This window comes from Notechis scutatus, chromosome 9, assembly GCF_049901735.1.
Source record: "Notechis scutatus isolate UNSWTSFEM ecotype Mainland chromosome 9, rNotScu1.2, whole genome shotgun sequence".
NCBI classification, from domain to species: Eukaryota; Metazoa; Chordata; class Lepidosauria; order Squamata; family Elapidae; genus Notechis; species Notechis scutatus.
The window spans coordinates 1,518,604-1,536,008 of NC_142017.1; the positions used below are offsets into that span (position 1 = coordinate 1,518,604).

Sequence of the window (17,405 nt, forward strand, 5' to 3'; positions counted from 1 at the left end):
GGTAAAATTCCTGTCTGTGTGGCCAACAGGGCAACGTTTGAAGTGGCCTGATTCTGTTTTCTGCTGTACTGGTGTGAAAGTAGGCCATGCCACCCACTTGGCTGCCCAATCCCCCCAACTGCTGGCATTATTGTTCAGGAGAGTCTCATAGGATTGGCAGCCACCCTGGAGAAGCCCTCAGGAAGCAAAATGGCATATTGAGAAGAGAGGACGAAGCCTGGTTGACTGGAAAGAAGTACTTCAACCACCGAATGACATCTGAGAAAGAGGCCCACAGACTGGAAGAAGCTGCCAGAATTGACAGATGCGCGTCCAGGGGGAGCAGCTTTCCATCCCTGGCTTTCTATGCTCCCCCTGATCAGCCCTGCTCCCCCTCGCAGGAGTCGAGTCTAGATTTTCAGAAGACAAGAAACGGATATTGAAATATACTTCAGCCCCGCTCTACCAAACCCTTACCTAAAGGGCCAGAGAAGGATTCAGGGAAGGATGTCAAGGGTGCCTAAGAGGTGCATGCTCGTGCAAGAAAGCACACTGCGAACTCTGCTCAGGCTCAGTGAAGTTGACAAACCAAACTGGAAGAAAACTTTTGTGCTATTTAAGCAGCAAGGACTTTATAACACAACTCAGGGTGTCCACACACCCTGAGAATCTAGAGCAGAAAAAAGCCGGGCTGGATGGAGACACGTCCACATAATCCACTCCATGGAGAGGGATGAGGAGCTCACAGGCAAGAGAATTTCTGCTTTTAAAGAAATACTACCATAGTAAACCTTTGCCTTGAAGAGAAGCAGAGAAACTGAATACATCATATAAATACAATGCAGCGGGCAAGACACGGTGAAGAATAACAGCATTAATTTTTTATGATGTACCAACCCATCGCTCTGCTCAGTTCAGCCTTTTAAACAAGTTAATCATCCGCTCCATCCCTGTTTTGTTGTCATTTGGGGCTGCATAAAAACGGGGGCCAAAAGTATAAGGCAGAATTCAACAGGCCTCTTTGGGCCAAGGTTGTCCCTGGGGCCAATCTTCAGCTCATGCTCCTCTTTGGCGTGATTTTTCTGGGATGTTTCTTGGAGTAGATCTATCCCCAAACCCTTCATTTATACCTTTCCCATCTGCAATTGATATTTCCCATTTCTCTGAGGAGGGAAAAGGGTTCCCCCCCACGCAGGACTGATCATGCCATGATATACTCCAAGCCCCCTATTTTGTTGTGCCTCCAACAAATAATAATTTTATAAGGATTAAAAATGGCAGAATGAATTGGCTAACCGGAGGCAAATAAAAATAATTATTAATAACAGATTAGTAAAAGAAAAAAAATAAGATTCCTGCTGATCTATTTTGCCCCCTTGATTGATCCATGCAGTTGATAAGGGGGCGGCCAGAGCTGGTTCTCCTGTCGACGCAGCTGCCGGAGTTCGATCCCAAAGCAGGCAGGAACTCTTACAAATGGCTTCTCGGGTGAACAGCCAGGGACTGCTAATAAAATACATTGTAGAAACGGCTTATTTGCAAAGCACAAATATTAGCACAACTCTAGTGCTGCAACCCTGACCTCGAAAAAAATATTGTTTTAAAGGAAATGTTTGAATTTCCACGGGCCCAATTGCTACTGCAGCCTGAGATGCTGGGCTTACAGATGGCTTCCAGGACAGATAACTTGCTGGTTTCTGGCAGCCCCAGCCGGGTAAAGGGGGACGAAAGAGGTGATGAAGACAACCCTCACTTTAACTGCCCATATATTCTCTTCCCCCACAACCATGAGCAAACATGCCAGCATGCTTTTGAGTCTTGGAGGGAGTGGGCAGAAGTAGCCTTTCGCCATTGTCTCCACGCTGAACGGTAAAAACACAGAAGTAAATAAAGACAAAGGTTCGTGCCTAGTCATGTCCCATTCTAGTAGACGATACTCATCTCTGTTTCTTAGCTTCTGTGGTCATGCGGCCACCAAGGCACATGGTAAGTTGTTACCTTCCCACCAAAGTGATATCTACTTATTGACTCGCAATTGCATGCTTTCGAACTGCTAGGTGGGCAGAAACTGAGGTAAGTATTGGGAGCTCACCCGGTCACGCGGCACTTGGGTCTTGAACCTGGGCTCCCAGCTAACAAGCTCAGCCTTTTTAACCCCTAAGCCACCACGCCCCCATAGAAGTAAGTTAAGAATATCCAATGGGAGAGAAAAATCAACAACACACCCATTGTCATTGTACTGGGGAAGCCAAGCACATTCCTGATATCTGAAGAGGTTCCATGGTGGACCTTTTGCTTTCCTTGACCGCCTGCTTGTCTCCATCCATTGAGATCCCTCCTTTGTTGGGAAGCTTTAGAGAGAAGGGCAGATCCTGAGCACAGGATCTTTTTGCAACCACAAAACATCCCAAGTGGAAGTGACGCCAAGGATGACCACACCTACTCCTGATTCTGCTCCTGCCCATTGCTGACATTAACCCTTGGAGGACGCAGCCCTTGAACGTAAACTATTTCCTCACGCCTTCCCTGAGGTTGTAGCTAAGCCTGCTTAACTACACGCACATGAGATTTGGGGATCTAGGAATGTGACGCCCTGCTGTGGGACGCTCTGTGGACCTTGCTCTAACCTTCCGTGCACCCCAATAATAAATCACAAGCAATTTGATAGTTAAAAGAGTATTCAGCCTGGGCATTTTTCTTTAAAATCCAGCCTGTGATTTTCAAAAAGCCAACTTTTGAAATACCAAATAAAATATTAAGCTGCCCCTTGCATCTTTGCTTATTCCGGGAGGTTAGCAAACCCAGCTGGGTCTCACACTGTCATCAAAAAAGCATTTTACAGCCAGGCAGCCAAATGTCTAAAAATAAAGGAAGAGTTTGCTGCTGGAGGATAATTTTTAGGATCGTGCAATCGGTAGCAGCTTTAGAAAAACAATCTGTGAAGCATGAAATGCTCGGACGGAAGACCACACAGTTCTTTTAAAGCAACACTTTGCTTTTTCCCCAAACATAATGCAAATAACTGCCTTCCGTGAATACCTGGTGTGTGAGGGTCCAGGAGATGGGCCTTTTCTGCTGTGGCCCCCGGCCTCTGGAATATCCCTGCCCCCCGCTAGAGATGAGCTCTGCCCTGGTCTTCCTGGCCTTCCAGAAGAACCTGAAAATATGGCTCTGCCCCCTAGCCTGGGATCTACTACAATGGGGGGGTGGCTGATGGGGTTGACAAGATCCTTGCCCCCAGGCCATCCATCGTCTTGGTTTATAGCTTTTCTATTTTTCCAAATTCTAATTGCCTTGAATTACCATACTTTTTTATGTCAGTGAGATTGGGAGGGCATAAAATAAATAAACCAACTGTCTGGAGCAATGGACGGTTATCATGGAAGACATCTGATAGCAAGTTTATAGCCTTGTAATATTCCACTTTCCCCTTGGAAAATGTTAACGGTTGAGCTCAGGTCAATATGCCACAGCTGTGAGAGGGACAAAGGGATACAAATGACGGTGCTCTTCTTCCACTCCAATTTTTGTAAACAGAGGCTTTGTGTGTAATCGTGTCTATGTCCTACGGTGGCCAAACTGCTCCATCCCAAAAGTAATTCTGGCCCCAAAGGTGCTCGATTTTTGTTTATTAAACTTTTGGAGTTTATGACAGGAAGTCTCAAGAAAAGACCCTCACTTCCTTCCAAAGTTTGCCAACAGAATCCTTCCTGAAATGCATCCAAGACAAATTTGTTTTATTTCAAGGCAACCATCTAAACAGCACTACAGAAGAGGGCTCTGTCTTAATACGCTGAAAGCCGCACTGGATCAACATGTAAACCTTCGCAGCCCTCCAGACAAAATACTCCAAACACAAAAGTGTGGCTCAAGTTTTTTGCTTCGCTTTTTTCACAGATAAAGTAATGGAAAATCTGGTAGAGTAGGGAAAATGCTCTCAAGCAGCCAAGCACACACTTGGTGTGCAGAGGCCCCGGGTTCAGTCCAAGTGTATGCAGCGAAAAGGATCGGGCAAGAGAGATGGAAAATGTGTGCTGGACCTGCAAAAGCCATCGCCGGTCCAAAAAACAAAAACCGTCTTCAGGATGGATCCCTGAGCTAAATGGAGAAATAATCCGAAGAACCCATGTCTTCAGCAAAGCTCGTCTATTCCTGCCCACTTTCCATTTTTGATGGTTTTGTCTACCCTGGTGTATCTCAACCTTGGCAACTTTAAGATGGGTGGACTTCAACTCCCAGAATTCCCCAGCCAGGCTCTCGTCTGATCTGATTCAGACGATATATTCAGTGAGGGGTGGACAATGAGAAGAGATTACAGTTGGCTTCATGCAGGCCATACACTATGCCATCCTACTCAGAATGCCTACAGCCTTTGGAAATCTTTAGATAGAATGATGCAGAGGAGAAGCTGGCTGTGTTGCTGAAATCCTTCGGAACTAGTACAGTGTCTTCATGCCATTCTAACTGGACCCAAAGGGTGCTTTTCCCAAAAGTGACTGGACTCTCTTGGTTTTTCCCTTTGAAAACGTTTTGCTTCTCATCCAAGAAGCTTCTTCTGTTCTGGTCAGGAATAGAAAGGCTTATATTCTTCCCAGTCGTCTACTCTGAAGGTCGGTGTTAGCTCTCTGAGATTTATTGAGGCCACTTGGGGGCTTATCTATCTCCTCAGAGTCACCTGAATCAGAGTGTAAATGGGTGTGGAACAGTTCTTCAGTTAGAACCGAAGAAGCTTCTTGGATGAGAAACAAAACGTTTTCAAGGAAAAAACCAAGGAAGTCCTGTTGCCTTTTGGGAAAAAAGCACCTTTGGGACAACCTAGATGAGTGAGAAGCTCTGTAGACATTCTAATTAAGCCATTGTCAAATAGCCAACTAAGCCGTAACAGCAGTTTAAAAAATACATCAGGGTGAAGGTAAGCTGTCTCTTTGGTTTTTGGTTTTGCTTTTATCCATAAATATTTTCAAAATGTTATAGAAGCACTAGGAGAGGACGAGACATTAAAATGATTTATAAAAAGTTCATGACTAAGTACACTACGTAGGAATGAAATGAGCACTGTTCTGCAAGGAAAAGAATGTTGCTTTTTTTTTTTTTTAAAAAAAAAAACCAAACAAATGAACAACAGTACATCAATTAATATAATCCTAGCTTGGCAAATGGCTGGAAACTGATGCCCATCTTTCCTCCCAAGACAAATGTGTTCTTCATTTTCAGAATGTTCTGTTATATTTTAATTAACAAGAAGATATTTCCCATGTATCAAACAACCTCCCCTGCATTAAAAAAAAAGAGTCCCCAATTATTTCAGGAGAAATATTATCCCTAGAGTTTCTTGGATGCTCAAAGAAGTTTCAGGATTTGTCTACTTTGGAAATTAAAAAGGTGAAAGAAATTAATTGGAATATGTATGCTATTATTGGCTTTGAAGAAAACACCACAGCCTTTAACCAATAAGGTCAAGTTACTATCAGCCCCGCCACTTGGGAGTGTAGCTGCCATAATCTTGCATTATGAGTCAGATTTGCTGCACGTCAATACAAATCAGAAACTAACCCTAGATAAATAAAAAAGGCTTCCTTCCTTCTTCCATCTCTCCCATCTCTGTCCTTTTCTCTTTCCTTCTTTTTTCATTAATTCCTTTCTCCTTTCCTCTCATTATTCTCATTTGTCTCCTTCCTTCCTTCTTTCCTTCCTTCCTTCCTTCCTGTGCACTTATCCTATGCATCTGTTCTGCCATTCCTCCCTGAAATTACTTCACTGTATTACATAGAATCATAGAATCTCATGCTATATAACAGAGGTCTCCAACTTAGCAACTTTAAGACTTATGGACTTCAACTCCCAGAATTCTTATAGCTGGCTGGAGAATTCTGGGAGTTGAAGTCCACAACTCTTAAAGTTGCCAGGTTTGGGGACCCCTGCTATATAATAACACAGGTTATGCTGCACGACACACATAAAATATAATAAAGTCATAAATTGTGTGGGATTTTCTACACAAATGGTTTGGGAAAAAGCAAACACCTAATTATGTTAGCATTGAAACCTCTCTTAAATTGCTACCGTGAGCATCCTCAAAACTGTGCAGTGCATAACCCAGGCACCCTGACACAACAGAAATGAAAACGTGGCCATTGGGATTTGGGCCACACTGGAAGCCACATCAGACATTAAAGAAGTAAAAGACAGTGGTGAAAGCAGAGAATCCGAAAGTCAACTGGAAAGACTCGTTCAGGCCAGAGGTTCTTCACCGTTTACCTGCTAAGCCATTTCCAAGACCTAAAATGCAAATTGACCCCAAAAAAGCCCCCACGGTAGGAGATATTTGGTTGCTCACTCCACCTTCCTGCAATATCAGTATAGCAGCAGCCAATGGATGGGTTCTCCTGCACATATCAGATTTGGGCAAAGCATCTATACTGTTACAGAAACGCTAAGCGACCCCACGGTGGTACAGTTCGTAACACCGCAGCTGGTTTAGGAAAATAAGCAGCTGTGCCTCTGCATCTTGGAAGCAGCCCCAGCCCCAAAAGATATTGGAGTAGGATGTGTGCTCGTGCGCTTTCTCGCGTGGAGCAAGTAGGAAAAGAGGTAGAATGACTAACAGCATGGGGGAAGCATAGGGTCAGCTGCAAAGGTAGTTCAAAAGGGGAGGGAGGGATTCAGAAGTTGAGCGGTTTCAGCCTTCGGGGCAAAAGGGAGAGGAGCTGCACCCCATTACTGAAAAATGTTGAGGGCAATGATTAGCATTCAAGAATGAGGAAAATCTGCCAGCGCAAACAAAAGGTTACTAAGAGATTTCCCCAAGAAAAATAGAAATGGACAGCTTTTATGATAAAAGGGGAGTTTTTATGACAGGTACACATTTGTAAAGAGATGGAACCTGGGCTGAGAAAAGCCCTTTCGAAAGCAAAGAAAATGATTCCCCATTCCCTGAAAAGATTATTGTGCCTTATCACATCTTTCCTTATTAAGTCCACAGCAATATTAAAACAAGGTTTGAGTGAATAAAGAACGAAATACACTTCGTATAAAGAATAGATCCTTAAAATTACTGTTAATATTCCTGGTTGTGTGAATAGGATTTTGTATGGACCGATACGTCCTCTCAGTACAATGCCCCCAAAATGAACGAATGAATTAACCAGTGATTACCCCTTTCCAAAAAGTTATTTAGTCTGCCAACCCCATGGGCTTTGTCACACCCAATTAAGCCACCTGAAAGGTAGCCATAGCAACAGCCCTTAGACTTATATACCGCTTCATAGCCCTCTCTGAGCAGTTTACAGAGTCAGCCTCTTGCCCCCAATAATCTGGCTCCTCATTTTACCCACCTCGGAAGGATGGAAAGCTGAGTCAACCTTGAGCCGGTCGGAATCGAACTGCCAAACTGATGGCAGGCGGCAGTCAGCAGAAGTAGCCTGCAATACTGCCTTCTAACCTCTGTGCCACCATGGCTCATTACATGGATAGCAGTGAACACTTTCTATGGAATTAGCTACGTGCATCCAAAGCAGTAGGGATTCTCCAGAGCACAAGTAAGAATGCAGGAAGTTTGCTTGTGCATTAAAAAATAAAATCTGTCCCATATGTATTTTCTATATGTACATATCTCAAAAGAAATATGGAAGATTAGAGATCTTTGCCTGGGGGAGGGAGGGAGACACTTCAGTAAAGAATATTTGAGGTGACACCACAATGAATTATGGCTTGGTTCTGCCTTCCTAGAAGGCTTGAGGCTAGGTAACCTTTGAGGCATAGACTTCATGAGTTAGAAAATGGAGTAACTGTATTTAACATCTTTCTGGCATCAAAAAGTAGGATGGTTATATAGGCAGCAAGAATGAAAACAAAAATCATAGTTTCTCAAAACATGGTTCTGTCATGATTATTTAGAAGTATTAAGAAGTAATTAAGATTTAAAGTATGCTTAAATGTTAATAATAGAAGATCACTGACTGAGATTTTTTTCACTTTGGGAAAAAATGTTACAAAAACCTCTTACTATTGGAGAGGCTGCCACAAACTGGGGTGGGTCGATGGGGTGTCAATTTATATTCCACCTGAAGGCAGGAGAAGAAGCAACGGATGGAAACTAATCAAGGAGAGAAGCAACCTAGAACTAAGGAGAAATTTTCTGACAGTGAGAACAATCCATCAGTGGAACAACTTGTCTCCAGAGGTTGTAAATGCTCCAACACTGGAAATTTTTAAGAAGAGATTGGATAACCCTTTGTCTGCAATGGTATAGGGTCTCCTGTTTGAGCTGGGGGTTGGACTAGAAGACCTCCAAGGCCCCTACCAGCTGTATTCTGATTCTGATTTAAATTAGAACCAGTTGGTGATTTTTAGTACACAAAGGGGACTGATGAGAATATGCTATCAATCAGGTGTCAAAGAGCAATAGAAAGACTCTGTCACGCAAATCCTTAATCTTCATTTAAAAGGTTTCAGTGAAAGAAAAAACAAGCAGTAAGGACAATATGGTTGATATAATAAAAACAGACGGCAACTGTCGATATCTGGAATTGGAAGTATCTATTCTATCTTACCAAAAAATGTCCCCTCTTTAATACATCACAGCCTCCTTACCACTAAACACTCCCATTCATCTTAGACTAATGATCATGTTGGCTGAGGCCATTGGGTGAAGATCAACCATGTCCACCAAGACCTGCTTGTAGTACTATTGATACTAATTTCTCTGCTTTGGTACTTCAAAAAAAAGAAAGAAAGAATAACTTGGATTTCCAGAGTCTAGTGGTTCGCTTTGTTGTTCTTCTAACAATCTTGTTTGTTTCTGAGTCTCGATTATTTAAAGCAGATGTTCTGAAAGAGAAGAAGAGCGCAGCTGCTGCAGAAGTCTAACACAAAAGAAAGAGTCGGTCTCTCTCAGTGGCGTGGTAGGAAAAATCCCCTTCCGAACGCCTCTGTCCTCTGAGTATGAATTAGCTTACCCGAAAGATCAGAAGAGGTTCAGGGTTTGTCTGCCTTCTCTCAAAATCTCAAACAGTGTTCCCATCAAAGATTTTTTCCCCCAGCAACGTCCTCAGTTGGACCTCACGTCTCTATATCCTACCCAAAGATTGGGTCCAGAGGTCTGAGATGAAACGTAAGAAATATTACCATTTGATTACACTGCAGACTGTTAAGATATTGCTATTACCCCTCTATCTTGATAGGAAACCAAACATACCTGTCAGAAAATGAGAATGAAGGCCACTATATTTGCAATTTGAGCAACATCACCACCATTCTCTTAAAAACACAATTAGCTGCAGATGTATGCTATTCTTTTTTTTAATTGCCCCATTAAGGAGGCATTTGGATAGATGAATTTAATATATTGGGTCTCAGCTGAATTTTCTTTGGGTGTTTGTTGGAATGAGTGCATTCCACTGAGGCTGCCATCTTGGAAGATAGTGAGGTATTCCCAGTTTGGGAAACGGTTGCCTACACACTACCAAAACATGGGGTCTGTAAGAGGACACTGTTTTTAGGACATAAAAATAGAATGACGTACTCCTATAATTCTTGGACACTTCTCCTCCTGAACACTCACTGCAAGAATCTTCCCCTATACGTGTCCCTCCAACTCCATTATTTATAAGTGGTTTTTAAGCTGCAAAGTTCGAACTACTTAAGCCCCTGTAACTTAACACTGCTCTGAATTGTATGTTTGGAGTGTCTTACATGACCAGAGGACAAGATTACCTCACTGGACAGGAGGGAAAAGCCGAACGCTGCAGCTGAATCGACCCTGCTAATCAGATACTCTCTAGTTGAAGAAGTTTGGGGTGGAGTGAACTGATCTTGAATTAAATAAGGGTAGAGTAAACACAGAGCATCCTTGAGTCAAGGATCTCCACAAGGAGGCCTCTACATTCATATATTATTAGGGCTTTTTGTAAAAAAAAATAATCCCTGGGGGATGTTTGATTTAAATCTGACAGCCGTACACTATTGCATAAACAGAAGAATAAAACAGATATTTGCGTCTGGAAAGCAATTTCAATTTGAAAAAAGAAGCCTGGTTGCTTTTTTTTCCCCTTTCTTTTTGAACCCCAAAACTATTCCGAGTCCATGAACTACTTAAACTTTTATCAGTCCTTTGCATCAGCCAAATCCGTTTTCAAAAAATGCTAAGGCTGGAATGGGATTTTTTTCTCCTCCCCCCCCCCCACCCAACCGCAACCGCAACAAGCCCGTGACTTTGGGTCATGCCAGATCTCAACTGGACTTCAGTCAATTTGATGGATTCTGACAATGCTAATAAAAGGCGATATACAAGCTGGAGGGAAGAAGGCGGATCCATGGCACGGAAAACTCACATTGAAGTTGGGTTGGAGGGAGATTTCCCATGAAAAATTGGACCTCTGCATAAACAGGCACTTTTGCCTCTTGGCATGAGCTAATTAGCAACAAACACACATTAAAATGATTTGGGCAGTGATGGGAATATCAGAAATCTTTTGGGGAGCCCTTGGGGCAATTATTTTGGTTGTTTTTTCGTTTGCCTTTCCCTAAAATGTATAGATTGTCCTGTAACGTTAGAAGTGAACAGGGATGTTCCCAATAGAGTCGTGAGGTCACTAGAAGACACTGCAGGTGATCCTTGACCACAACTGAGCCCAGAATTTCTGTTGCTAAGTGAGAAATTTGTTAAGTGAGTTTTGCCCCATTTTACGACTTTTCTTGCCATAGTTGTTAAGTGATTCCTTAACACGGAAAGTGTTCCTTGCAGTTGTTAAGTGGATCTGGCTTCCCCATTGACTTGGCTTGTCAGAAGGTCGCAAAAGGGGATCTTGTGACCCCCCAGGGGTCACGGCAACTGTCATAAATGGGAGTCAGTTGTCAAGCATCCAAATTCTGACCACGTGACCACAGGGATGCTGCAATGGTTGTAAGGGTAAAAAATCAACCATCAGTCGCTTTTTTCAGTTGTAACTTTGAACACGAAACGAACGGTTGTAAGTCAAGGTGTACTTCACAAACCAACTTCCAGCAATCGGTGGACAGCTGACCCTGGGAAGGGAAGCAGCCAAAACAAAACAAGCCAGGATTCCAAAAAGAGGAGGTGGGTGTTATGGTTGGGGCCACTTATTTTATCAAATTGCAGCCACCCATCTCGAACAAAATCCATTCAAACCAATTAGAAAACACAACACAGACAATGTATGCTCGATGTACCACCGCCTGTCCGTTACGACCCTGTGTCGCGATGATTGTCACAATCCGGTCGGTCACATGACCAATGAGATTTTACAGCCTTAAACTAAGGCTGGCGGTTGTTTGTAATGTTGCGGTTTTGCCGAAAACCAGAAGTACGGTAAATAATGAGCAACATGCAGAAATTTCCTTCCATGTTTTTCAACCTCGGCAACTTGAAGGCGGGTGGATTTTGACTCCCAGAATTCCCCAGCCAGCACGCTGGCTGGGGAATTCTGGGAGTCAAAATCCATCCCTCTTCACGTTGCCAAGGTTGAGAAATGCTGCTTTAGAGGAAGAGCTGTAGGAGGAAAAGAACGTGGACTCAGTCAAGAGGAACAACAGGCCATCTGAGAATCTTCCCCTATTGCCAACAGGAGCCCCTCCCCCTCATTCTGAGGACTTTCATCATCTACATTAGTTCAAACAGAACGTTTAATTATTTCTACATTTTGGCCTTCCTACTAAACATGGCCTGAAACACGAAACGTCGAGCTAATAGAACCCATGTGGAGAGTTACTCTATCATCACCAGGGTCTTGCGTGCCAGAAAAACCAGACATCGATCCAAGAGAGTCACCCAGACAAAACAGTCAAGAAGGCAAAGGGAAGAAGGAAGGGTGAGAGAGCAATACATCGCGGGGGTCAAGGCTGAAGTTTGGGAGAGATGCAGGAAGAGATCCCGTTTGGTCCAATGGTTAAGGCACCCTAGATAGCGAGAGACTGGGAGTTCTAGTCCCACCTTAGCCATGAAAACCACAGCTGGGTGACTTTGGGCCAATCGCTGGGAGATGGTAAGTTCTAGTCCTGCCTTAGGCATGAAAGTCAGCTGGGTGACCTTGAGCCAGTCATTCTTAGTCCAACTTACCTCATAGGGTGTTTGTTGAGGGGGAAATAGGAGGAAAGTGTGTTGGAGATGTTCTCTGCCTCGAGTTATTTGTGAAAGTAACACAGGTAGAATACAAAAAAATAAATAATCATGCTCAAGATTCCTTAACAAACTTAAAGTACCTCATAACAAATGTATTGTCTTAAGACAAGAAGGCAAAAGAGAAACATCCCCAGACGGTGACTGGCGAAAAAGTGAATTCCCTACCACCTGATGCCATCAGGACAGAGGTAGATGTGACAATGAATCCCAGAGGCGAACTGCTTTTAAAGCAAAAAGCCCTACCCACCCTGCAAGGGTGGTGTCTGAGCATAAGCAAACCACACCCCCATGTGCCTAAGACAGAAAGTGTGCACAGTTCCTGGGAGGTGGTGGAAAATGTCTCTTTCTCACAATGATGAAGGCCGAGTGTCTGTTATCTGCGAACATCTCCATGTCTGCACATTTCTGGACCACATGTGTCCATGCTGACAGTGTCGGATAAGGAAAGAGCAATTTAGCACAATGACAAGGGAGCCAAAACAGAACGAAATTTAAGATAAACACATGCAAGGATATTAGATAAGCATGTTTGCCAGAAAATCAGCTTAGCTCATAACTCTTCCAAAAATAACAACAACCCAAAAACAAAAATGTTCTATTTGCCCAGTTTTAGGGAATTGCAAGGATCAGATGGTTCATATTTAACCAACGGCAGCAGAGCTGAAATGTTAAAACCAGAGCGGGATTCCCTACCTGGCCGTCTTGCCCAACGTGAACCTGATGGATCTGCAAGTTACCCTGCGAAAGAAAGAAACGTGTTTATTTATTATTTGATGCAACTGAAGAAACTTCCTGGATGAGAAGAGAATCGCCATCAAGGAAAATTGAGAAAATTGGCTTGTCTTTTCAAAAAGCATGTTGGGACAACCAGGACTTGGATGGCTGAGAACCTCCATAGACACTTAAATTAATGCATGTTGTGGTGGTTGTTGTTGTTTTTACCCAGAACAAAAGTTCTGCTCCTATAAAGAAAACTATGCTTTTACAATATTAATTTAAGCTGGGTTGGCGTATTCAAGACAACTCTCCAATTCTCCCTTTTTTCCCCTCTTTCTATGCCAAGACCTTTAGTGGAGGCAAAAAAGGAGAGGACTTCTACTGTCTCTGACATGAAAGGGCCCCTGGAGAAAAAAATTAAAACTTGCTAAACAATAAACAGGACAAGCTTTTTACATGCTAGCAATGTATCTGATCTGCAAATGTGGAGACATTCCTGAATTTAAAATCTCTCTCAGCCTAAAATTAGCAGAGCAACAGGGTGTCCTTTTGGCCAACTTTCTGAACGGGTACAATATCTGCAAACTTTAATGCTGGTATTTCCATTGACGGTCTTTTCTTTTATCACAGTTCAGACTCAAAGGCAAACAAAAACTCCATTAAGCAACAACAAAGGTATCTGTTTCCAAATATTTTGACTGTTATGGCCAATCTTGGAGAACCTTCTGAGTCTAGATGTATGACCAAAGCATGAAAAAAATCCATTTCATTTGTAACTAGTAATACCTCTCTGAAACCTGAGTAATAGAAACAATAATTTCATATAAAGAATATTCACTCAGAAGATGTGAAAGGAAGTTATAAGGGGATCCAATTTTCATATTTGCTATAAACATAAGGCTGTCAACAACTACTTTGGCTCCATCCAAGGGACTATAAATCAGAATTAGCTCCTATCCAGATGTTATCTATCTAACTGGATAAAAGATGGACCTGATCCTGCTTTCCTTCACATCCAAGGTTACTCCCTCTGAAGTCATAGGGGTGTGCAAACACAGCCGTTTCTTCCTGCAATTGGCATTCCTTGCTTTCGCCTTTCCTTAACACCAGGAGATTCTTAGCCACTCTGGTTAGCTTGTCTGCAACCGCAGGCAGATTTTGAAATGGGGTGGCATGAATTCTTGTTCTGACATTTCTTGTTCTCCCATTTTATATTTAAGCAAAATACACAGATCAGCTTCCAGAGAGAAATTCAGGTAGTTCTCAATTTACAACTACAATTGGGATTTAAATTTTAGTTACACAGTAAGTCGTTGCAATCATAAGTCTCGGGGCACCACATGACTGGACTCAATTTTACCACAATCACTAATCAGGTTACAGTGGTTGCTAAGCAAACCACATTGTCGTAAGTGCAAATCCATATTATCCATGGGCATTTTGTGGTGGTTGTTGTTGTTGTTTTTCTGCTGCAAAGGGGCAAAAATGATTGCAAAATGCGATCCCGCGAATGTGGGATGCTGCAACCAGCTGTAAATGTGAACAAGGGCCCAAAATGCAACCACATGACTGTGGAGGGTGATGTGGCAGTTGTAACTTCAAGGGAAGGTTGTAAGTTTTTGAGGCCGTGGTCACTTCATACAGTCTTTAAGCGACTGGTTGTATGTTGAGGACTATCTGTAATATACCTCCGGCAGAAATAATACATTTAAGCAGGAAAGCATGCCCCTGCTACACATTATAAAATGTGCACAGGTTAATCGATAAGCATAGATTTGCCTTTGACACGTAGGCCATCATCCTACTCCAATTTAAAGTTAGTTAGGATCTGCAGATGGATTTGTACCCTGGTACATTTTCTTCTGAAATGTCTTTGAATATTAGAAGCTCGGGTTGGTAGTTACGTTGTTGGTTTGAGCTCCCAGCTTGGCAGTTTGGTTGCAACCAAATTGCCAAGCATGGAGCTCAAACCAACAACCTAACATTTTCTTCTCCCTCTGTGGCCCAAGAGGCGGAGAGGAGGGATTCCACCTTCCACTTAATGCTCCTCCTCTTTTCCAGCCACGTGGAAGACACAGGACTCTGCGTGCTCCTTCCAGATAAGTTGGTTGAAGCCTCACCTCGCTGTCTTGTGTGATCTGGACCTGCTCTCCTTGTGGCACCTGTGCTATGTGGAGATGACCCTGTGGGATCCATGAATTTAAAAAAAAAAAGAAAGGAAGAAGAAACATGAGAAGCATTAGTCAAAACCTTATGAATACTTAAAACAATATTGCTCAGCGGTGGGAGAAGCAGGCACAAAGACATCAGCAAAGTGTCTTCCTACCCCTGGGCATCGTTTCTTGTGGAAAGAGAAGGAAAACTCACTTCAGGGAGGTACTTTCCAAGTTTGTTTACTTCTAATGTTTTTTTTTCTTTTACTGTTCTCACTATCCAGGGGTTTTCTAACTCTGGAGGTAACAGAAAAAGTATAATCAACATGTTTGCAGAGAACTACAGCTGTCCTCCTGCTATACTGCTGGAAAAATATCCACTTGGACATTGCTTGAGCCTTCCTTATTCTCCTGAAAAGAAAAAAAGAATGAAAAGAAGGACTAGGGATGACATGATGGCAGTGTTCCAATATCTCAGGGGCTGCCCCAAAGAAGAGGGAGTCAAGCTATGCTCCAAAACACTTGAGAGTAGCACAAGAAGCAACGGATGGAAACTAATCAAGGAGAGAAGCAACTGAGAACTAAGGAGGAATTTCCTGAGAGTTAGAACAATTAGTCAGTGGAACGATTTGCCTCCAGAAGCTGTGGGTGCTCCATCCCTGGAGCTTTTCAAGAAGAGCCTGGACAGCCATCTGTCAGAAATGGTGTAAGGTTCTCTCCTGCTTCAGCAGGTGGGTGGATTAGAAGACCAAATCCCTTCACGTTCAGGGTTTCCATGGGACACTTTGGACAAGTTCTGCCATAGACGGGCTTAACCTCAACAGTCGATGCTTTTTGTGGCAAGGGCTATTTTGAAAAACAAAATGCCCCGGAAGTTAGGAGTCTCTTGTCCTCTTCTTTCAGATTTTAGTCTAAAACTGAGCTCAAATCAGCCCTTGAACCCTCAGATCTTTCAATCAATCAGAACAGAGCGGGAAGGGACCTTGGAGGTCTTCTAGTCCAACCCTCTGTTCAAGCAGGAGGCCCTATACCATTTCAGATAAATGGCTGTCCAGTCTTTTCTTAAAACCCTCCAGTGTTGGAGCACCCACAACTTCTGAAGGTAAACTGTTCCACTGGTTAATTGTCCTCGCTATTAGGAAGTTTCTCCTTAATTCCAGGTTGCTTCTCTCCTTGATTAGTTTCCACCCATTGTCCCTTGTCCTGCCTTCTGTTGCTTTAGACTTAGAGAATAGGTTGACCCCCAACTCTCCTTTGGGGCAGTCCCTCAAATATTGGGATACTGCTGTCATGCCACATCTTTTTCTCTGCTGGGTGTGTACGGTTGAGGTTTCTGTGCTGTACTTTTGAAAGGTGTGCAAAGCCATTCAGGAGAGGGCGGTAGAGACTTTTGTAAAGTAAACAAACCCTTCCACTTGGGTGGAGAACACAATTCCCCGAGAAAAGATCAGCTTTTCTCTGCTAGGGAATCGCCCTTGGTTTGCAGCTGCTCCCGAGGGAAGTTGTGCCAACCTACGAAAGCAGAGAATTGCGCCTGGAGGGTTTAATAAAAAGGATGCGATAGATCACTGCGTGGTACAACTGCTGCTTGATGGAATAAAGGAGGGGACATGATCAAGGGAAGAGGGGGAAAAATTACACCCAGGCTCTGATGGAGCTTTACCAAAGCTGCCATTTGACTGCTTAAAATTCTTTTGGGCTCATTCTTGTGCTGCTGGGTAGGAGCCCAAGATGAAAGGTATCCACAAGGAAGTCTATCAAAGACCTTCTTTTCCTTTTTCTTATAAAGCACTAAAAATTTCACATGAATTTCAAAGAAATACTGATCCTCCTATTTTAAATAGTTTCATTTCCTTTGGAAGGAAACTGTCTATTTATAGTGGGAAACAGCAGGACCAAATATCCAAATGACAATAGGAGCTGTATATAAAATAAGACCATGGAGCCAACCCTGGCTGAAATTATAAGCAAGTTGCCTTCCCTTCCAAACACCAAATCCTCATCAGCTTTTAGAGAGCAGCTGGCACAACGGCCTGCTTGGGTTGAAAAGAAAAAGGGATTAGGCTGTTTGCAGAGTTAAGGGAATTCTTCCAGCGCAGCCAGAAAAGGCAAGTTCTTCTCCCTATGTGTCCCTTTGTATGTACAAGTGGAGATGTGGGTGAATTATACTGGCTTGAATTTCAAGACAAGTCAACCTTATTTACCTTTCTAGAACAAACATAGAAGCTCAAATGCAATCGATCCAGAGCTTTTGTGTTACGGAACCCAATTCCAGCTTCTCCATGCCCTACCAGGGAAATGGAAATCCTTCAAGAAAAGCCTGAGTAACAGCAGAAGTGCCACACTTCGTGTTTAAACTTCCTGTCTTCTGTATCTTTTGGGGTCAAAGTGTTAACTTTACTTAAACTTTTTAAATA

General features: G+C 43.0%; 1 protein-coding gene across 1 annotated transcript in view; it reads right to left on the reverse strand.

Annotated features, from left to right (window-relative positions):
* The window catches only part of BANP (BTG3 associated nuclear protein), an 88,165-nt gene that overhangs the window by 20,875 nt on the left and 49,885 nt on the right, over positions 1-17,405 (reverse strand). Inside the window, exons 10-11 of the mRNA XM_087971788.1 lie at positions 14,956-15,018; positions 12,812-12,856 (exon numbers count right to left, since the gene is read on the reverse strand). Of these exons, the coding sequence (XP_087827914.1) occupies positions 12,812-12,856; positions 14,956-15,018 (108 nt within the window). The remainder of the gene's footprint in view (positions 1-12,811; positions 12,857-14,955; positions 15,019-17,405) is intronic.